Here is a 21,822-nt window from a genome sequence, read left to right as displayed (position 1 = left end):
CATCATCCAGCTTGTACTTTGATCTGGTACAAAGAACTGTTCTTACTGTTGATCTCTTGCCATTTTTCGTTATGATAAGTGATGGCTTGAGGGTGGGAGGAATACCCAACTCTTGGAGCAGCTCTCTGCAGAGCTGTCAAACCTGCTCCAACTTCAGGCAGTGCACTAGGAGTAGGGGCACTGTTGCACCACTAGGCAGGTTTGGTTTTGGTTTGTTTTTTCATTTTTTTCCATGTGTTGACCTTGAGGCCAGGCTTTGCCCTAAGAGGTTTTGTTTTCTCATGAGCCACTGGACTTTAAACTTCAACATCTCTCATGTAGCCATTTCCCCCAGACTTGCAGGAATGCAGGCAGGCGGCCATTAGGCTCAGAGGGTAACAATGGCAAGGTGCTCTTGGACAATGTTGTTTCTTCTCTCTGCCCTTTTCCTACAGACAGAGCAGACAGGTATGGCGTTTGTTTTATTGCAGCTTTAATTCTGATTTCTGCTACTGCTGCTCTAAAAACACTAGTATTTTTGTGCCTTGTATCATGTTTACTTTGTAGCATAGACTGACATCACTGAAAACTAACTGTTCCTTATTTTCCTTACATTTCTTCTGTTTATTTCATATAGCTAAGTAAAAATGGCAGTAGGTTACTGATGCAATATGATTTTGAAGTACCGTCATTTATACCAGGCTAGTATTTCATCTTTTCTTACCATTTTTAAGGAGTGCCCCAGATATTAAAGAGAATTTTGTGTTATATTTCTAGTTGCTGCTAAAATAAAAATAGGAGTCCTATGAAAGAGACTGAGATGTATGCTTGTTATAGCTTGAAGAAATTTATGTTTCTGTATTAATCCTCCGTGGTTTGTCAAAAATAAGGAGGAGCTGGGCAAGGAGGAAAAAGATGGTGACAGCTTAAGAAGGTCAAAACGGCCCTGGCAGCAGCAGAAATGCTCTGCCAGTTATGCGGGATACACCGGAACCACTGCCTGCCAGAAATGTGCACTGGGGTATCAGATAAGGCTTTTAAACATAAAACACAGCCATGGAACTTTTCCTTTTTTCTTTTTTAATATCACATGCAAGCCTGTTGCTTACCAGGTATCCTTCAAAAGCATCTGTATGTATGTATTTCAGAATAATTTCATTAGTGCTGTCACTTTTTCCACTTCTAATAGTACGGATCATTTCAACCTTTGTGCCCAGCACTGCTGGGCCCCCAAACACTGTATAAAATAAAAAAAACCTCCACAAACAAAACAAAACCAAAAACCAAACAGTCCTGCTCCAACACATTTACTCTCCTAGCCCAGAACTAACAAATACATGCTGACACACACAGCCACATACTGTTTAATGTCAAAGGCAATAGGATCCAGCATGGCAGCAGCTGTCTGGCTGGCAGGCAGATTTTGTTGTGGGCATCATTGCAAAGAGGAGTTTTAAGACCTGATAACTCTCATGTCTTTGATCTCTCCTCTTTAATCAAATATAAAAGTTTAATGTGTCTTCCATGTAAAGAGTGGCATACGATATAGCTCTTAACTTTCAGCATTGGTGAGGGGTAGCTTTTATTTATTGTCCTTAAGAGAGATTTGATTGAGAGCTCAACTATGTCATGGTTTTGCTTCTCAGCAAAAAAAATCCCCACGAACTAAGACTGAAGGGCATCAGTTTGGATCCATCATCATAAAGTAATTTTCACTTCTACAAATGAATCTGAAAGCCCCATGCAGTCTTACAAAATAGCCTCTGCCTTTATGGTAATACTTCTCCCCTTTCCCTGGCCGTGCCACAGCAATGGTGCTCTCTGTGTCTGGTGCAGGAGGAAAATGTGTTGGGAAGGACTTCAAATTCTCCTGGCCTGGGCACAAGTCAGGCACACCCCAAAAGTAAAAGGTCACAGCTCCTCAGGTGAGTTTGGGCTAAGAAAGTAAGACTTTTTCAGTACGTAAGTTTAATAAGGCTGGGACCCTGACTCAGCTGAGAGAATGTCCCTCTTAAAAAAGAAGGGAAAAGTATACAAGGAAATTAATCTAAGTACTTATGTCAGCATTTTGTCATACAATGTTCCAGTGTTTATATCAGCTGATGATGCAAACACCGTTATCAAGAGACAGAGGCGTGCCAGTTCCCTACATTTGGAGGAGGTCCTCCAAGGCGACTTGGAAAGGGAATGCCTCGAAGAGAGATGTACGCATGAAGAAGCAAGAGAAGTATTTGAAAATGATGAAATGCTTGTAAGTATTTTGTTTTCCTGTGTGCGTAATAAAAATTACTGTCTTGGTCCTTTACTACCAGATACAGCCTCACAGCCTGCTTTGTTTGTTTGGGTTTCTCTCCATGAGAGATCTGTGAACTTTCCACCTCAGCAGGACTAAAGCAGGTGTCTTCAATGGTTAAAATGGAAATGCAAAGGTCAGCTCTGATGTTTTTCAAGCCCCCTCCTAAAAATGATGTGTCCTGCACCTTACATTGCAAAAGTCTATGACTGTTGTCTCATAGTGACCACACACAGAAATACAGCTTCAGCATCCCTTAGGGACCAGGAGGGGCAAGGATGTGTTGGAATGGAGGGAAGCAAGGCACCAGTGAGTAGTGGGACCTATAGAAAGAGGCTCACTTGGTCAAAAGCAGGTGCAAATACCCCCATAAACGAGGCCCTCCTGACACATACAGCTGGAAGCAGTGCTCTTTAGTGGGAATCTGGCCAGAGATTGTGTTTGCAAGGAAAGCAGAGGTGACAGGCATAGGGCTGCCCATGGGTGGTCCTGGTGCTTTGAGGAAGGTTGGTGGGTGGGAGGTACAGGGAGTGGGGAGAGGTGTCCCTTTGGGGAAAGTAGCAGCAGAGCTGGCTGCAGTACCCAGGGAAAAGCAGGACACGTGGTGCTTGTGACCAGATCTAGTGACCCACAGCTCTGCTCTTTGCTGACCCTTCTGTCTCCAGCAGCACCTGCTGGGGGCCAAGCGGGATGGGACGGGATGGGATGGGATGGGACGGGCTGGGATGGGGTCACTTCCCAGGCTGCTGCATGCCAGAGAGACAATGGGCAGCTGGTTTTTCCAGGAAGCTGTGTTGCTGAAGGATTCAGTTGTTCTTCTCCTGCCTACAAAGTTTCTTTTCCTTTATAGCTGCTTAAACAATACAACAAGCAGGATGCAAACCCCTCCCATCTCACTCAAATTTTGCTGGTAGGGCAGAATTTGTAGCTGTGCAGCTGTGTACATGTTAAACTACAGCATATATTCTCTGGTATAATGTTTTTGCTTTATCAAAATATTTATGGACGATGATATAATTTTAGAATTAAAATCTTTTTCTTTTTTTCTCCTCCAGAAGATGTTTTGGGATGCTTACTACGGTAAGCCAGTCTCTTGGTTTCTCTCCTTCATTAGCACTGTCACACTATGAACATTATGATTCAGTCCAATGCTGGTTTTCTGAGAGTTTTTAGCCATTTATTCTACAAGGAACATCCACTCACTATTTGTCATGTCTGTAGTAAAGCAGGAGGAAAGGTTTTGGTGTGAATGGATTTAAAAAGTAATAAGAAAAAAATTTAAGACTGCAAAGTGAATAAAAGTTGAAAGTGAGTAGATGTTATCATAGTAAATAGGCTATTTCTTTCCTGAACTTAAGGCTGTTCTGAAACAACTTGGGACCTGAGAAAGTCTGCTTTGCTGATACAATAGAGCAGCACAGTTCTATCAGCAAAACCTCCGTAATACAAACCTAGCACTTAAACCTGAGTGAGATAAAGAGGTGTTAAAAGCTACTGGGCTGCCTGCTGGCATTACGTCATCCATTGGCAGCTGTCAAGGCAAGAAACAAATCTGTAAAAGACCTGCAATGTGGCGGTAACTCATCCCTCTCCTGTGGCATTTCCCCAGGTGGCAGGAGGTGCTCATCGAGCCCCTGCCAGCACAACGGCGTGTGTGAGGACAGCATCCGTGGCTACACCTGCACCTGTGCCGAGGGCTACGAGGGAGAGAACTGTGCTTTTGGTAAGGAATCACCCCCCTTCTGAGAAGCCCTATCACCTCTTGTCTTAGGGGGTCCCTGGGAAACTCTATGCAGCTCTCTGACTGGGATCAGTTATCATATTTTATGTTAAAGGGCACGGTTTTTGGCAGAGCAGGGGTAATGTGTGCTGGTTGTCTACTGATATGTTATGGCATCCCAAGGTTTTGCAGGCTGCCTCTTCCACCCGAGCCTCCCTTCTCTGGGGTCCAAAGGTGGGTTCCAAAGGCTGCCCTACCACTGCCACCTGCACTCCCCCGCTGCTTCTCCTGCCATGGTCCAGGCAGCACGTGGCCTGAAGAAGCAGTGTTGCAGTGCCAGAGTAGCTCGGAAGCCACCCCAGTGGCTCTGAGGCCACGCATACCCACAAGGCAATCCCTCCAGAGGGACTCCAGAAAAACTGTTTTCAGTGGAAGTGTAAAAGGCATAAAGCAAAACGGATGTTTTCTGGCATGTAAAACACCCTGGGCCAGATCCTACATTTTCACATCTGCCAGGTTCTACTTTCCAGCCCTTACATCAGTAGTTCTGCTGGCTCGGAGGTCCCCTGGGGTGGGAGGCGCCCTGGCTGCTGCAAGGCAGGGTCATTTTCTGCACAAGGGTGTGACTGTGACCAGCTTCTGAGGGAGCACAGAAGATGACACCGCTTGGACCAGTGCTGGGAACTGGCTCTGCTCAGCAGGAGCCTTAGAGAGCCAGGTTATGTGAGGTTTGTTGCTACTTCTCCACCTGTGAGCTAGATCCACCATTAAATGGTTGTTCCTTCTGATGCTTTGTGCTGAAGCATTTGCTCAGCTATGGAAAGCTGACCGACTATGTTTCAAAGACAAATAATACTCCCTTTCCTTTTTCTTGTCTTCAGTAGCTGCTAAGTTTCTTATCACACGTGTGAGAAATAAGAGCAATGCATTTGATTTTGCTGCAAAGCAGAAAGCTTCAGCTTTCTTCTTCCTCAAGCAATACCTACCTTCCTAACATGCGCAACAGTTCCCTCTCTTGCAGATGCTTAGTGTTTTGTTTAAGAGAGCAGAAAGAAAACCCATGGCATCCTTCCATGGGTTCACATAGAAGGCCTTGTCTGACCCTTAGCTAACACCCCCCAAAAGTCAGAGGCACAGTCTGGTGCAAGGAGGTGCTGAGTGAGCACAGTTTGCAAAGAGTCTGTGGAGGCTGCAGGCTCAACTGTCTCCAATTTCTGCTTAAACAATGTGGTGTGAAATACTATCAAGGTAGAGCCCCCACCCACCTCCACACAAAGCAAGTAAACATAAAATGCCAAGTAAAGAGGACTCAGGCTATGCAAGAATACTCCAACTGAATGGTTCCCAATGTTTTTCCCGACTTGTTCCAATTAGCTAAAAATGAATGTCACCATCAAGCAAAGGAAGGATGTCACCATTTCTGCTACCCAGGAAGTAATTCCTACCATTGTTCCTGTGCTGATGGCTATAAGCTTGGGAAGGACAAAAAACAGTGCATTGCATTAGGTAGGTGTGAGCACGGAAGTACAGGGGGCACACGCGGAGTGCTGGGGTGGGCAGACTTCCATCAGGTATCCAGATGTGATCAGCCTGCTTTGAGACTGAAGCAATGAGAATATTACAGACCTTCCAAACTGTGCAGAAGGATGAATGTGGCAACCACCACCCAAATGCCAGAACAGCAGTAAAAGCAGAAATCTTTGATCTGAACATTTAAACATGGGTCCACAAAAAGGACTTGCACTATTCTACATATCACTCGCTGGGCCATGTTTTCCACCTGGCAAAGAGTAACTCCGCTGAATACCTGTCTGTTCAGGAATGGGGCTCAATTGATTCTGATCAGGCGCTGGATGGTGGGCAACATCTGCTGCCATATTCATTTGGTTGAAGCAGTAGCCCTCTTCATTTTTTCAGTCTCATACTAGATACCTCATGCAATCTCATCCCCTTAAAAACTAAGTCTACTAAACCACAGTAGTAAACTCAGACCTGTCTCTATTTTAGCAAGTAGGACACACATTAGCTGTCTTGAAATTATAAGCATGAGGTGTTGATTTTCTTTTTTAATTCATTTGCTAGATCAATGCGCATGTGGCAGACTTCAAGACAGTGATAATCTGATACGTGGAACCAGAAAGAAAAGTGATGAGCAGTTTCCCTGGCAGGTATTTCTAGCAATTCATGAATCCCATCACTCAATCTCACATGGACAGTGGTATCTGTTGTCTGTTTGCATTTTTTTAGGTCCTGCTACTAAACTCAGAAGGGAAGGGCTTCTGTGGAGGAGTGCTGCTAAAAAGTAACTTTGTGTTGACTACAGCAGAGTGTGCCCTTCTGCACAGCCATTTTGAAGTCAGGGTTGGCACTGGTAGGTGAACCAACACATTTTCTCTTGTTGCAGCACATTTTAGTATTGACAAGCTCAATTTAAAAAAAGCTTACTAAAATTTTTGCTATATAAAAATATTGCTAAATGGGATGACAGCAGATTTGTTTCCTTTAAGTATCTCAGTTAAGTATCTTGGGCTAGAACTACAGCTGCTCCATCCCCCCTACAAGTCAAGCAGAGATGCAACTGCCTCTTGAATGCAATTCAGAACTCAGCACCTAGGGATAAGCTAAACCAGGGGGATTGAGAGGTGATTTTTATTTCACACCAAAATTTACTTCTCTTGTTGGGCTTTTGTCCTTCCTGCTGAAATTATGCACGCTTCTACACAGCATTCAAAAGCTGTCAGTGTATCATCCCTAGTTTACCGCAGTGGTTTCAAGAAACAGCGCCTTTAGTTTCTCTACTGCACGTATTTCTTTGTCAGTCTGCATGCAGTCTTCAGGTCTCTCATAAATTATTTCTGAGTGCAGTGAAATGTCATTGCTTCACAGGGCCTAATGGAACAAGTGGAACTGAGAAGATAATGTTAGTCCGTGAGAAACATATACACATCCGCTACGATGAAGACACTGGTGAGAACGACATTGCATTACTACAACTCCAAGAGCATGTTGAGTGCAACAACCACCAGCTTCCTGTATGCACCCCTGAAAGAGACTTTGCAGAACACATTTTAATTCCAAAACTGCCTGGTACAGTCAGTGGCTGGAGAATGGAAGGTGATGAACTTCAAGGTGCTAAGTTGCAAGTTTCATACCTTCCTGCTGAGGACTGCAAACAAATACTCAACATAAGCCTCACAAACAGGCAGTTTTGTGGACACGTCCAGGAGGCTGTAGACAAACGACTGGCTGGAGGAAGCTTTTTAGCTACCAAGTATAAGGATACTTGGTTTCTAATTGGTATCCTGGGATCTTGGCCACTCGAAGACACTGACTGGGAAACATTTCTATTCACTAACACCGCAAGGTATACGATATGGTTTAAACAAAAAATGAACTAAGACACAAACACAACCAACCCTCCAGCACCACACCCCTACCAATCACTGCAAGGAAACACTTGGATGCAGCCAGTATGCCCATTTGACTCTCTATCATGATTTGCAGCAATGGAAGTTGCAATGATGATATGTATGTAACTCCAATTCACAGAGAAAAGTCCATCTGTCCTTCCTCCTTCTGCTGACATGCAGACTGTAAAAGTCATCATGTGGTAAACCTAGTTATTTTACTAAAAACTGACTCAAGATTCCTAGAACCATTTATCTTAAAACTGAAAGTATTGATATTTTTCTGGGATTTTAAATGTTGCTAGAAGGAAATGAGTCTCTTTCTTTAATTCCTGTTACCCTGAGGTTTGATTCAGCAAATTCAATGTCAGCATCCACGCAAGTAGAACTTACGAAGACCAGGGGAAGTCCACGCCTTTAAATGCCTATGTTGATGTAGGACTTGACACTCTCATCACACTAAAAAAAATGCTTCCCATCATACATGGTACCTGTGCTTTCCCTTATGAATCAAGTCCATATCAGTTAGAGGGTAAAATAAAGCCCAACTCTCATAAAGGGGAAAAATGTTTTATTTCATTTAAAAATAATTTAAAAGACCCGAAGCTACCATCCCATCACTATGGACAAAGTTACATTGTACCACCTCCAAACAGACAAACAAAACCCTCAAGTAGTAACACTTCAGATAACGGATCCAGTGGCAATGTTGACCCCAGAAGCAGAATAAACAAAAGTATGGATAAGTTACTTAGACAAGCTTCTGTTCATCATAACAAAAACTAAACATTACCAGAATTAAAACAAAAACAACCAAAAAACCCATCTATGGGCACCTACAGACAAAAAAAAATAAATCCCACATTTACTTGAACCCCTAAGTATCACTGACACAGTAAAGCTTTTGGTGTCAAGCACATCTCTAGTGTTTAGAGAAAGCTTGAAGAGAGTACTTAATACCAGCAAGATTATTGAAGAGGCTTAAAAAAAAAAAATAAAATAAAATAAAAATGCAAACCAGGAAAGAAAATATAATTTCCACTCTAAAGAATGGATTAACATAAGTAAAAAAGGATGATATTTCTCCTCTCTGAAAGATAAATGTAGAAATAGTAACACAAAGTACTTTATAAAAGCTTTTAAGTAGTTTGGAAGGAATTTGGAATGCTTTGCTTTATTTACTCATTAAATACTTTGAATTATCAGAAACCCTGCAGAAACTATTATTAAAAAGTTAGCATTTCACTTCAATGCACTTTGTAACACCGGCAGCCTTGGTCATTCTGGGAAAGGAGCCACAAAAAGTTCCTGGTATTCCGGTCCTGGACATGAACCAGGTCATTTACAGTGTTCTTGGGGTGATCAGGAGTAGTTCTACTGGACAAGCCAAGTATCTGAAAAGTACTTGCACAAGTAAGACGCAATACTCAACACACTGCTGACAATGGAGGAAATGGGTTCTGCTTACTGACCACAAGCTTTTGATGCTGATGAGATATATAGCCTTTAATGTGACCCTGGCAGAAGGAAAAAAAAGACAGCGTTAGTACTGGAAGCTGGTAACACAATGCCTACAACCTCCACAGTCTTCAGACTACGCCAAAGCTATGTGCGTATACTCAATCACCACTGCACTACTGTACTTATTATCTGTAAGAGTCTGATTTATCAGAACCATAACCGTGTTTGCGCACTAACAGTGCTGTCAGACTGAGAGCCTGTTCCCAGGGCCCCCTACTGGTCTGCTTACATTTCCTTGAAGAGAGCTTTACAGAAGTGTTTCTAAATTTACTCTTGCTCACTTTAAAATGACGATTTTAATTAATCACATAGTGCATATGTGATGATATAGTACTTCCTTTTCAGATATAGTGTTATATCACTGAAAGAAATCTTTCAGTGACCTAATCCCATCCTCTGTTACTCCTCGACCACACCAAATAATGTGTTTCAGAAAGAGAGAAGTGGTTCATTTTCTTGCTGACACAGCAATGCTGCTCCAAAACCTCCAATTTATTAGAAATCTCTAGGTTTCAAGCCTTTATCTGTTCATAAGTAGTTGATATCCATTTAGAGTAAAAGACAAAATGTGAAACAAAACGAAATCTGGGTTTAATTTTTAATAATGCTGGAGTGTTAAGAGTCTCCTACTTCAAACACACAACAAATCCTTTTGGTTCCCAGTTAGAGGAAGCCTCGGGGGAAATGAAAACATTTAACTTTGGGCACAAGTGAACCAAGTTTTTTGTTTTACACAAGAAAACCTGGGATTACTGATCAGTTTTTTTGTAATAAACTTTCATTCTCTACCTAGTATTTTTTACTGTCTGAAATCTGGAAGGACCAGACAACAAGTGGTCAGCACTTACCATATATATAAGGTTAGCTAAAATGCACTGGACTTCATCAATATCAACATCATCTACTTGCATGAATTTCAGGGCACACAGAAAGGCATCTAGAGATAGCTGATGGGTTTTGAGTAGTAAATATCTGAAAGAAACAACAGGAAAAGAAGCCTGTTATTGAGAAAAAAATCACTTAAAAATTCTGGTTCTTAGAAAAATGGCCTTTCTACAATAAATTCATTCTAACAGGAATTCAGCTCTCTCAGAGAGAACTAAGCAGCATACACATTTCTATCTCAGTCCTAGGTGAAACCATATTAAATCTGCTTTTGGAAACCCCCCCCCCCCCTAAAAAAAAACCGTAGGTTTTGTTATGCTTACACTTTCTTAAAGAGATTTCTGTACGTGATGATTTTCAGCTTTTCAAGGATAAGAAAGATTCCACATCGAATAAAGAAGGTCTCATGCTTTGTCAGAGCATCATTCAATAGGAGAAGATTGCCTTCACTACAAGGATGAAGAAAGGAAAACATGAGAAGTTGTCACCCAAATGAGAACAGAAATTGTGTGACTTGGTAGGAATATCCTTTTCCGCCCTCCTCAATCATCCCAAATAAATAAATACCTTTTATTTAATACCTTTTAACTAACACACAACACAACAAAACAATTGACATACCTTACAGCCTTTCTTACTTCAGCAAACTGCAGAAGGTCATACTTTTTTAAGAGCTGAACTGTTGGCATATGGCCCTGAAAAATAAACACTTTCCAAGTTTTCCAGGGTGAAGTCAAGTGCATTTTAAATGTAATCTACTAGGCTATGAAAACAAATTTTAGAGGAAAAAGACAAATGTTTAACCACTTTTTTCTTCTACAGAATAAGAGGTGAATAAAAAGTCTGTGTAAGACAACTCCCTTGCCCCCACCAAACCCCTTATAGCTCAACTCACTATAACTACCCATTTATCATGGTTTAGGGAGTCTTAACATTTCTTAATGTTGGGGAACAGTTATTAAACTTGTAAAATCAAGATCCTGTGACAGGAGGCCTAGACAGATCCAAATTTTATGTCATGGTGGTATGATCTAATCTGCAAACAGAAGAACCATGGGAATCCCAAGCATTGCTAATAATACAAGCAGTGCTGCAGCACTGTCAAGTGCTAGCTCAGTCTGTACCAGATTTTTTCTTCACTATGCCTTCCTGTGAAAATAAAAATGTCCTCTCAAAAAGCAAACAAACACACAAACAAGAGATAGAAAATTTAAATTTAAAGAAACAAAAATAATTCTCATTGCTAGATCAGGTAATATTTAACCACTTCCACTACCAAAAAGACTGTTTTTTCTCCCCCTGCACAGCAGAGATCAGATTGCACACTGACTTGGGTCAGACTTTAAATTTAGTTACCATCATGCTATGCTGTTGGTAACTCCTTTCCTCGTTGGAGGATTAGCTGAGAGCAGAACTCAGCTGCATGTTTACTGAGAGCTGCCAGGAATAAAAAACACCCATCCACGATATGTTAGTTTCAGGTGAGTGTTCATGTTTGGGCCGATTTAAAAAAAAAAAAAAAAGCAGCGGCTGTAAAATGTGGCCGTCTAGTTTCTTTAGTGCCTCTTGTACATTAGAACTGCTCCAGAAAAGCCACAGTCATTTTAGACACTAACAGAGCCACCAGTTTAAGGCACCCAGTCAGGACTGGGGCAAACTTTTTAGGAAGACTTAGTTTTCCTTTATCAACCCTTCCACTGATCTGAAAACAATCAGTAAGAAAGTCAATAAATAGAAAATGAAAAACAGAAGCCCATTATGCTTTCCCTTTACCAACTTGACACTGCAAAGCACTGAAAAGAGAGCACTAAGTGAAAAAGAGAGGATGGTCATAAACAGTTTGAAGCAAAGGCAGAAGATGGCAACTTTCAGAAGGAGATGGCAATAGCATTCTCCATGGGTAACTTTGGTAATAGGAAACCAGAAACCTCTAAAATCTAGTTCTTACCCCTCAGTTACACTAAATTAATTGTTAGCATAATCCCACTAACTCAGGGATACACAAATGCTAGCACAGCACGTGTCAAAAGATAGGAACGAGAAGCAGAGATGCACTTCTTTCTTTTAATAGAAAGGTGAAATTATCAAATAGTAACCAGCCTTCACTCATTTGTTCAAAGTCGAATTGCTCTACTTCATGTCCCTCCTGACATGCCTCGAATGGGCAAATGTACAAGGTGCAAATAGAAAACCCAAAGACAGGAATCCTTTCCCTCCAGTGGCAAACCCCCTCAACAATCTTCAGCCATACGTTTGCACATCCTGCTTCCTTTCGCCAGGTTAAAGAAGCAGATTTGTACTAATGAATCCACACATCCCCTGGGCCATCTGTGCAGCTGATCACCAGACAGGCGCCCTGTTACATGACCCAAGTTAGACTGTCAAGTGCTTCTCCAAAGAACTCAAAAGTTATCTTTATTAAAGAAGTAACTTTAGGTTGCACCTTTAGGAGGGCTGAGAGGAAGGTAGGGGGAAAGGAGGGTGGGATTTCTGTTTGCTTGTTTTTCTCTTTCTCCTTTCCTGTGTTGCTATAAATGACAATTCAACATTTTTTTTCCCCTTACACAACAAGGCGTGTATATGCTGGCTCTTATAGGGGTCAGGCACAGGTAGCCTCTGAATTCCAGTAATGGAAAACCAAGAACAATACTGAGCATCAGTTTGGTTATCTGCCCCCCCCCCCTCCCAAATATTTAGAAGAGTCACATGTACTCACCAACAACATTTTTACCGGCAGCAGGTAGATCAAAATCATTCTTTTGTTCTTCTGGCTTGAGCGGTGGCAGTGCTCAAAGGCAAATGACAGATACTCTTCAGCTGCAGACACAAATAAAAGCGCCAGTAACATAAGTCAACAACAAAACTGATTAAAACTGTAACCCAAGTTCTGTGCTCAATGTCCATCCCTTGAACACATGATATTCGAAATTCTATAAAAAAGAATCACACCAATCAAAATACATTAAGAAAAACGCTGTAAGAGATATTGAGGATTCACACAAAATACAAAGTGTTACCAGAAAAATAAGTCCTTCTTCAGAAAGTGTCATAAATGTGGTTTCTACATCTTCCAATGATAAACAAATTCTACAGTACAGATTGCTGAAGATTTCCTACAAGGTATATTGCAACTTGAAGAGGACAAGAAAGTTGCAAAGCCTCTTCTGTGAAACCTACTACAAACCTATTCTTTCGGATGTTTACACATTTTCTTATGTACACACTAGATGTAGTCTTATAATGCATGAGACTACAGAGACACTGACACAAATATTTTTGAAACTGATGATATACTACAATTAGAAGAGTCATATAATCTTATCTCTGATTTGACTCAGCCTGTGGGGGCCTTGGATCTTTCACCATGATTTTTCCTTTAATCAGTGCAAACACAACTGCACCTTCTACACACATTTTGAGTCACACACACACAACATCAGCCAGATTTCATACCAAGCAGCAAGACTTTGAATCTGTCTTACTGGTACACTGTACCAGTACCAAGGTACACTGTACCTTGCTTAAAGTCACTGTCAAACATGGCTTTGCGTCCAACGTAGTATCTGTAAGTAACCCGCTGTGCCATACTATATTCGTCCTTCAAATTTGAGCTGTCAATTGCTCTAATTAAGGGCTTACATAAATGGAGCTTGTTGATCTGTTAAAAAAAAAATAAAATTATATTTTACTCAGACAGTGTAGATAGATGGATACTATCATACAAAAAAGGGTGGGTTTAACTTCAAATACGAAATATAAACACAGCTTACCAAACTTGAACCCTACCTTAAAATAGATTTTAAACAGCTGATTCACGAGAAACAACATGCCCCACTTCTTGGAATCTTCAATGCCTGCTCGACTGTCATACAAAAAGAAAACAGAAAAAGTCTACTAGTACTGGACTTTGTAAGAAAATAATCATTTTGTCCTTATGTTAAATTCCCTCCATAGATATTTTATGGATTTTCAGGGTGAAAACAGGTGTCCAAAACAAAAGTCAAGGCCAAACTCATTGTCTTAAACCATACCAGCAATCTTAAATACAGACAGCTCTGCTACATTTTTTCTTAACATAATGAAAAGATGTCATGCAAAATATTATTCATCTGCATCAGGGTCCTCACTCCAGTCTGCAGGTAACACATACACTAGCATAGAAGTTGCTTATAATATTCAAGGTGAAAGAAAGATGGGAAAAAACCACTTACTACACTTCAGAAACGTTAAAATTGCCAAGACTGGAAACCAAAGAGTCACCTTTTTTCCATCTAATCATAACGAAGCAAACTTCACAACTAAACAGGCACAAAAGCATTAGTGATCTTTCCTGAGAAACAAGGACATAATCGGTCCCTCTCAACAACTTCTGCTAGGAATGTTAAACCTGAAGGGGAGGTCTCTCCTGCTGTAGTTAACTGTCAAGAGAGAACAGACTATAAATGAAAGGAAAAAAGCCTCAGAAATGTTCATTCTTACTTAGAGATAGTCTTAGTAAGCGGGAAAATCTTAAAGTTTATTAAGTTTTAACAATTTAATATTGCAAGTTTTACAGAGGATCTTTCACTTACGTGTCACTGGCACAGACTCGAAAACAGCTCATCAGCAGTTCTGCTGCTTTTTCCAACATGTCGCCAACTTTACCTTTCCCTTTCTTCACTAGCTGTTGATCTGCCTATCATCACACAACAAGAAACAATATGTAATTCTACATCCTGGCTCACTGGGTTGCAGACAGTTTAGTTCCCTAACACAGCATTTTGTAAAGTATTATAGCAGTAGATTGGTCATGCCTGCTATCCACCAAATCTAGAACACAGTCAAGCTCACAGAACAAAAGAAAACACTCATAGAGGCTCCTGAACATGTACCAAACCTAATGCACAGGAGGACCTATTACCTTTAGCACCACTAAGCTTAATGCAGTTTTCAGAAAACTGAATTCAGGATCATCTGATAGCTGAACTGGAGCATTAACTCTTCAACTCAAGTTTTCAAAGACAAAGAGTCTGGCCAAAAGAAAGGTTTTTTGAACAAAAGCAAACTAAAATGATTCCCCAGTTACGGAGTTTGAGTTTTAGAATTTTTAATTAAGCTTCTCTCCACAACCACAAAGGTGTTATTTCTAAACCATATTCAACATTTTCTAGCAGTAACACACTAGGACCTGGGACTTTCAGAAGAAATGAAGAACAGATGTTATAGCTTCAAGAGAAAAAAAGTAGTTGCCAACACACGGGAGAGATCCATGCACTGATTAATGCAGGACTTAATAAAGAAGAGTGAGTGTGCAGGAAATAGCAATTAGATATTTACTACATTCTTTCTAGAAGTTTTATTATAATGCTTGCATTCTCACTAGCTGAAATGCAAAGAAAGGAAACAGAAGTGAAACCTTTGCTGCATAAGTCTTCTCTGTATCCGTATCTTTTGAATGTAATTAAGGTAACTTGAACTCTAGCTTCACCTCTTCAGGTAAAGTGACTAGAAGCAAGATCATGACCCTGACACTTACCTTGGCCTAGCAGTTCTCGGCAGATCCCTATATAAGCTACTTCAATTCACTAGCCTGAGAAAAATAATGTAAATTTGGGGTTTGGTTTGTTTGTTTTTGTTTTTTGTTAGCCAGCCATTGTATAGGCCAGCCATTGTATAGGGTCAGCAAGAGCATCAGCAGCAGTACATGCAGCTGGAAGAGGGGAACGGAGGCAGACATTTCCCTCTTCAGATGTGGTGAATGGTTAGACTACCTCGGTTGTCAGCATATTTCCACCCTTATAAAGATCTCCATCAAATCCCAAGGATAACACATGGAAATAGTGAGTTGTGCCACCATGCTGCTCTATAAAGACAGTACTTAATCACTTCATATGCTCTAAGCAACTGCTGTGAGTTGCATGCAAGTCCTCAGAACCACTCTAGTTCCAGCTGTACATGGGAGGTGGGCAGACTGAGCAATCTAGTTTTTCAACAAGACTGGATGAATTTTGTGTGTCAACAAAATCTTAAGCAATGAGTTAAACAGTGCTGAGCAAAATTAGGCTATGTAACAAAGCCTAAAATATTTCCAGCATGGAAACTCCTAACAGATAAAAGTAATGAGGCTGTTAATCAGATCTACTTACATTGTTAGCAAAAATTCGAAGATCAAGGGCTACAGCATACATAATAGGTAAAGCCCTGGAAAAGTAAATCATAGTATACTTAGTATGTGCAAACCATACAGTAATAAGACATGAGAAATACACCTTTTTTTTGCTAATTGGTCATAAGACTAGAAAAGTCTACCTTTAAACAAGGAAGGATGCACTTTTTGAAAGGAAAGGTCTTCAAGATTTCAACATTTCAGAAAACCTACACTGGGGGAAGAATTAATTCCGAAACCTTTTTTACTGTGGCTTAAATAAAATGTCATCACCTTGAACAAATTCTTCACATGTCTACTTATGGACCATTCTACATATTTAAGCTCAGATGTTTAGTTTTCACACTTTTGGACGTAAAAACTCAAACAGGCAGCAAAACCAATTAGGCTGCATTTAAGTATTGCTGGAGATAAATAAAAATTATAGGCATGAATTTTAGTTTGAATACTATGGTATTATACTGGGGAAAGATGAGAGTCTAGTTTCTAGCAGCTTTCTCTGATGTACTCACCAGTTTTCTTCTTTATGTGCCTGAAACGCCCGCAGAAAAGATGTATTGTATTTAGGAAAATTTAAAATACTATAAAATGAATATTTTAAAATAAGCAGTTGAATGGTACCATATATTACTACGTGAAAGGGTAGAAACCAGAAAAGCAGCAAACAGATGAATCGGCATGCAAAGATGCAGTAGGGAAGAACATGGGTACAGCCCATGGTGTGCTCCTTGGTGTGGCAGTAGCAAACAGAAACACTGGCCACTTAGAGATAAGATAGCAGTTTTCTGATCAGTGTCTTCCCCTCTAGCCAAGTACAAACTAGGAGATATATTAATGATTTGAGGGTCTCCTATACTTTGCGAGAAAATAACTTTCTATTTTAGAGCCAAGTGACAGATTCCTTCTTAGTCCTACAAAAAGCTGAAAGGAGAAGAGTATCTGGATTTCCTTGCTCAAGAACTGAAATAGTTGGAAGTGTATTTGGAAGTACACCACATTCTATTACATTTTAAAAGGAGTAAGGATAACTAATTCTACAATAAGCCATACAGTTAATCTGAAAACAATATATAAGATTCATGTAAAAGGATATTGTACGATAACTGTTTGGCATTTGTATGCTTCTATAAAGTCATGGTTTCCAGCAGCGTAAGTACACCTGTCAGAGAAAAGATGTATTAGTGCATCAGAAAATATCAGGTACACACAAGACTAACATTTCCTTTTGCTTCTTAGCAGGTATAGAGCTTTACAGTTTATTCAAGAGGCACAGAAATAGATTAGAAATGTTCCTAACAAAATGGCACAAGTATTTTAACACAGCACTAAACTTGAGAATTGTAGAAAACTGACCCGAGACATGAATGGGGATTTGTTTCTATAATAGGTACAGCATCAACTGTAACATGCTAACGCTTATTGAAATTATAGCCAAGATTAGCACAGATAAAAAGATTCCAAGACTACTGAAAGTGAACTAAAGATTGTGTTAATGCAGAAATATTTTAAATAAAAGCTTCACAGAATTACTTAGGTCCTAAAGCTGTCTTAAGAGTACTTTTATGATTAAAATTACCTTTTAAAAGTATTTCCCTTACTTATTTCACTCTAAATTCTCATGTAGCTAGTAAATGCAGAAGAAAGGAAACAACAGGCATCAAAACCAATGCTGTGTCAGTGGCTGTACATAGATGACTGTCAGGTACACGTAAAGCAAACCTTACATAGAGAGGAAAGAGAAGGTCTTTATTTCCTGCAGTTCTAGCATTATTTAAGAGTAATAAATACCAAGTTTTCACATGTAAGCCCTTTAAAGTAACCAAGTAAACTCAAGGATATCCCTCTCCATCCCTGCTGGATGCCTCACAACTGTCTTTACGTTCCCGGTCCATCTTTACCTTAAGTGGGCTGCAAACATTTCATCATATGGTGGTTCCAAGACTTGTTGACATTTCTCCTCTGGTGACGGAAGCTAAGTACAGAATAAATCAATGAAACACTACAGAAACATGCAATGCAACATCATACGGTATTTTGTCATGTCAGTTTTATGCATGTGCCTTTACTATCTACTATCTATCAGAACCTGAAGTTATATTAATAGTCACATCCAGTGTAATGAACTGCTAGTTTGCATTCTGTCTCCAGAACCTGATTAGAGAAGGCCTTAAATAAAAGTATCTGAAATGCATATAGCACAAACACTGGACTCTTGTTACTCACTGGCTTTCTCTTTATAATCACTTTCACTATCCCATGTTACTAACTAATGTAGACCTGGCCAGAAAGACTTTTGAGACTGTATCTACCCAGAAAACAGAACACAAAAAGCCATCCAGGAGGAAAAAAAAAGAAAGGAAAAAAAAAAAAAGGAAAATTAATACATAATATTCTTGTATGAAGAAAAGTGAAACAAACCTACCAGGGGATCCTGCTCTGAAACAGATTTCTGAGATTTAGCTCCAATGGAAAGAAACCCATATAGACAGCTAGGAAAACTGAAAGCAAAACAAAGGTCAGAAACAGATTCTCACCTGTAGCCTTGGGTTCGCAACATGTGGATGTTTAAATGATACTAATTCTGCACAAAACTGTCCATCTCTGCTGTCAATGGCTTCTTGCACCTACCGAAGAAAACAGGCACGTTACAGAATAAAATCCAGCCACTGCCATACAACATATTTACACATGACTACAATAGCCATCTTCTTATTACCGCTGTTCATCCACATCAATACCAACTCAAATGTCATTAAAGGTTTAAAACTAAGTGAATCAATGCCGCACTTTCAATACACCTGTTTTTGAGGAAGGTATCAGGGAGAAGGTAGGGTGAACACTATTGTGTTTTTTTCCTTATTTGTAGGATACAAGCAAACCAGAGAATCCTCAAACAACTCACATGGGTTTACCACTGTAAAACAGCAATTGTGAGCCAGATTTGGTTAAGCTTTTTAAAATTCCAGTTGAACTTGTAGGCATCAGACATGTAGGCGAAGGCATAAACAATCTTTGAGTAATGCTTAAAACTGAAGACAGGTAGATTAAACACACCACTATCATTCCAAAGACAATGTCTGATACTAGACTAGCATCTGTATTGAATACTTTTGAAATCTGTCAAGACTGTAAATGTTATATTCTGTGGGAGAACGGTTTAATTCTGCTTCCTGCTAAAGATTAACTCCTTGTAAAACATAGTCTGAGAAGCTTATATTGTGACATCACGCTGGAAATTTCTTCAGTTGTGGCAGCAGTTTTAGACATTACTCTTAGGAGTTCCTCTCCCACTGCTTGTGCTTTGTCATATTTTTGTGTCCTCATAGGGAAAAAAAAAAAAAAAAAAAAATCTTTTTGCTGTACAGAAAGCTCACACCAAATGGGGAAAATTGTGGAGTAAAATATCAAGGGAAGAAGCAAAAGAGGAAAAATCATCTGCTTAAACTATTCAGAGACTGGTGGGGTTTTGGGGGGGGGGTGGTGGTTGGGGTTTTTTTCCCCTCCAAGTAAAAAGGAGCTAATTTTGTGTTTCAGAAGTAGTTTTTCTTATTTAACTTTAAATGGACTGTCAACTCAACAAGACACTGACTTTCCAGAGCAGATCGCTGTCCAGAAATATCTCAACCACTCTGTTTTTGAGACTAAAAGCCAAACAATTAATCTCTTTTTGTGTCCTATGCTCAATTGACTTGACTGAAGCGAGCAAGATGATAACGATGATAAAAATATGACAGTTCAGAAAGAAGCAGCAAGAGTGGTCACACTAAAAGCTTGACACTGAGGGTTCAAGTCCAGCTGGTATCCTTGTGACCCTGCTCCTGTCTCTCCAACCTCCATACCATACTGTTGTGGTTTAACCCCAGCTGGCAACTAAGTACCACTCAGCTGCTTGCTCACTTCCTTCCCCCCTCAGTGGGATGGGGAGGAGAATCAGGAAAAAAAAAGTAAAACCCACGGGTTGAGATAAGAAGAGTTTAATAATTAAAGTACAATATAATGCCAATACTAGTAATAATAATAATAATGAAAAAGGAAATGACAAGGAGAGAGATAAAACTAAAAGGCGGGAAGAAAAAAAACAACCCAAACCCAAACCCTAAACAAACTAAGAAACTACAGCACTGCACAATACAGTTGCTCACCACCCACTGAGTGATACCCAGCCCGACCTGAGCAGCAATCGGTCCCTTCAAGCCAGCTCCCCCCAGTTTACATGCTGGGCATGACGTGCTGTGGTGTGGAATACCCCTTTGGCTAGTTCGGGTCAGGTGTCCTGTCTCTGCTCCCTCCCAGCTTCTTGTGCCCCTCCTCACTGGCAGAGCATGAGACTGAAAAGTCCTTGATTGGGGAAAGCATTACTTAGCAACAACTAAATCACTGATGTGTTACCAGCATTGTTCCTAGACTAAAGCCAAAACACAGCACTGCACCAGCTGCCAGGAAAAACTCTATCCCAACTGAAACCAGGTCACATACGCACTGTGTCTCCACACTTCTGTACTTCTTAAATCCCTCTATTCCTTCAGTCTCTGAGCTGCATTTGTTTCTGCACAATCCCATATCAGTTCTTACAGATAAACTACTATCCATCATACCACTAATCATCACACTTTTCAGAAATTCCAAGTATACATCCTTGGCACACAGCTGGTATACTCAGTACAGGCTTAAGGAGTATATTTCTTTACCACATCACACATTCTAGGTTGGTTTACTTCTTTAACAAAATAACATACTTAAAGAAAAACGCATCCACATACTCTTAACAGTGCCCACAAACAAAACCAAAACCAAAACAAAACTTGCTTACTTGCTGCAAATACTGATTTATGGTGATGTGCGCCATTAAAACACAAATAGAAGAGGCAGGAGTCACAAAGAAAACGCGGTCGTGTCACATTCTGCAAAACGAACAGGCATTTAGGAGAACAGCAAAGCCGGAGTACCCAACGCCGATCCCTTTTCCCCGGGAGGAAAGGCGGGATGACTTTACCGAACCTCCCGCTGGCGGGCAGCGGCCGCCAGCCTACAGGAACGGGCCCGCAGCAGCGGGGGAAGCAGCGCAGGATGCACATACACACGCACTCCCTGCCGGGGGAGCGGAAGAGAAACCCCGGCACAAAGGCGCTGGGGAGGGCAGAGCACCCCGCAAGCCCGCGGGGGCCGGAAGCGGCGGGCTCGGAGGAGGCAGGCGCGGTGCCGGACAGGGACTCCCCGCACCCCCCCCCCCGCCCGGCGGGCCTGGCGCCCCTGCCCCACCGCAAACCCACCCTGCGCCCACGGCGCCGCGCTTCCGGTACCGTCCGCCGCGCTTCCGGTACCCGGCGCCGGTTGGCAGGCGGCGAGCGCCCCGCGGGCGTGAGAAGTCACGTGACCCCCCGCCCCGTTTCCTCCCTCCAGCAATAGCTGCTGCCGCGCCTCTGCCCCGCCCACGGGGGTCCTTGGGGGCGGGGCTTCGCCTAGGTAGCCAATGGAAGAGCGCGGTGGGCGGGGCTGAGGGTGTGCGTCAGCGATAGACCTCGTGCGGAGGGGTGTGCTGGGGGTTTGGGCTCTGTCTGCCGTGAGCCCTCAGCGGGTGTAGGATCCGGGCGGCGAGCCCCGTGTTCAGTCCCTTCCCTTGGAACGTGCCCGGGTTCGGGCGCCCGTCTCCCCTTCCCGGCTGCTTCTGGGATCCTCGCTGTCCCTCGAAACTGGCGTCCAAAACGTTAAATCGAGCGTTTTAACTCTTAAAACCGCATCTCTCAACGCCCCGGGCGCGAGGGCGGCCTGTAAGAAGGACGCTCTGGCGGGCTGCGCTCCGGCACGCGTGAGCCCCGGCTGTGCCGGTGGCCGCAACGCCGCGGGGGCCTCTCGGCGCTGGTGGGGGACGCGG

General features: G+C 41.6%; 2 protein-coding genes across 5 annotated transcripts; one reads left to right on the top strand and one right to left on the bottom strand.

The window, feature by feature from the left end:
- Nucleotides 1–258: 258 nt before the first annotated feature.
- PROZ (protein Z, vitamin K dependent plasma glycoprotein) lies at nucleotides 259–7,953 on the top strand. Of its 2 annotated transcripts, XM_030477803.1 has the most exons (8): nucleotides 259–447; nucleotides 2,067–2,230; nucleotides 3,328–3,352; nucleotides 3,882–3,995; nucleotides 5,367–5,498; nucleotides 6,075–6,160; nucleotides 6,240–6,363; nucleotides 6,879–7,953. In XM_030477803.1, exons 1-8 carry the CDS (start codon nucleotides 381–383, stop codon nucleotides 7,388–7,390), a joined length of 1,224 nt encoding a protein of 407 aa, XP_030333663.1. In that variant the 5' UTR covers nucleotides 259–380; the 3' UTR covers nucleotides 7,391–7,953. The 2 variants fall into 2 exon arrangements, with proteins under 2 accessions (XP_030333663.1, XP_030333664.1); XM_030477804.1 differs by lacking the exon at nucleotides 5,367–5,498.
- Nucleotides 7,954–21,312, bottom strand: PCID2 (PCI domain containing 2). Of its 3 annotated transcripts, none has more exons than XM_030477806.2 (15): nucleotides 21,221–21,312; nucleotides 20,761–20,851; nucleotides 18,485–18,574; nucleotides 17,849–17,922; nucleotides 17,044–17,109; nucleotides 16,463–16,504; nucleotides 15,931–15,985; nucleotides 14,377–14,480; nucleotides 13,592–13,667; nucleotides 13,322–13,463; nucleotides 12,522–12,622; nucleotides 10,427–10,500; nucleotides 10,129–10,254; nucleotides 9,769–9,892; nucleotides 8,558–8,916 (listed from the first exon to the last, which is right to left on the bottom strand). In XM_030477806.2, exons 2-15 carry the CDS (start codon nucleotides 20,794–20,796, stop codon nucleotides 8,827–8,829), a joined length of 1,200 nt encoding a protein of 399 aa, XP_030333666.1. In that variant the 5' UTR covers nucleotides 20,797–20,851; nucleotides 21,221–21,312; the 3' UTR covers nucleotides 8,558–8,826. The 3 variants fall into 3 exon arrangements, with proteins under 3 accessions (XP_030333665.1, XP_030333666.1, XP_030333667.1); XM_030477807.2 differs by lacking the exon at nucleotides 21,221–21,312 and adding an exon at nucleotides 20,944–21,120; XM_030477805.1 differs by lacking the exon at nucleotides 21,221–21,312 and having other exon boundaries at nucleotides 7,954–8,916; nucleotides 20,761–21,120.
- Between the last annotated feature and the right edge of the window lie 510 nt (nucleotides 21,313–21,822).

This window comes from Strigops habroptila, chromosome 2 (genome assembly GCF_004027225.2).
Source record: "Strigops habroptila isolate Jane chromosome 2, bStrHab1.2.pri, whole genome shotgun sequence".
Classification (NCBI taxonomy): Eukaryota; Metazoa; Chordata; class Aves; order Psittaciformes; family Psittacidae; genus Strigops; species Strigops habroptila.
Note: the sequence above shows the minus strand (reverse complement) of the source record. Positions and strands in the feature narration are given on the sequence as shown.

What these genes read in the sequence shown, in the direction of transcription:
- PCID2 (XM_030477806.2), bottom strand. Translation starts at nt 20,796, where the DNA reads ATGGCGCACATCACCATAAATCAGTATTTGCAGCAA. An exon ending in TTGCGAACCCAAGGCTACAG is followed by an intron (nt 17,923 to 18,484) that starts GTGAGAATCTGT and finishes TTCTGTACTTAG; the next exon opens with CTTCCGTCACCAGAGGAGAA. An exon ending in TGTTTAAAATCTATTTTAAG is followed by an intron (nt 13,464 to 13,591) that starts GTAGGGTTCAAG and finishes TTTTTTTAACAG; the next exon opens with ATCAACAAGCTCCATTTATG.
- PROZ (XM_030477803.1), top strand. Translation starts at nt 381, where the DNA reads ATGGCAAGGTGCTCTTGGACAATGTTGTTTCTTCTCTCTGCCCTTTTC. An exon ending in CCTACAGACAGAGCAGACAG is followed by an intron (nt 448 to 2,066) that starts GTATGGCGTTTG and finishes ACAATGTTCCAG; the next exon opens with TGTTTATATCAGCTGATGAT. An exon ending in AAAACAGTGCATTGCATTAG is followed by an intron (nt 5,499 to 6,074) that starts GTAGGTGTGAGC and finishes TTCATTTGCTAG; the next exon opens with ATCAATGCGCATGTGGCAGA.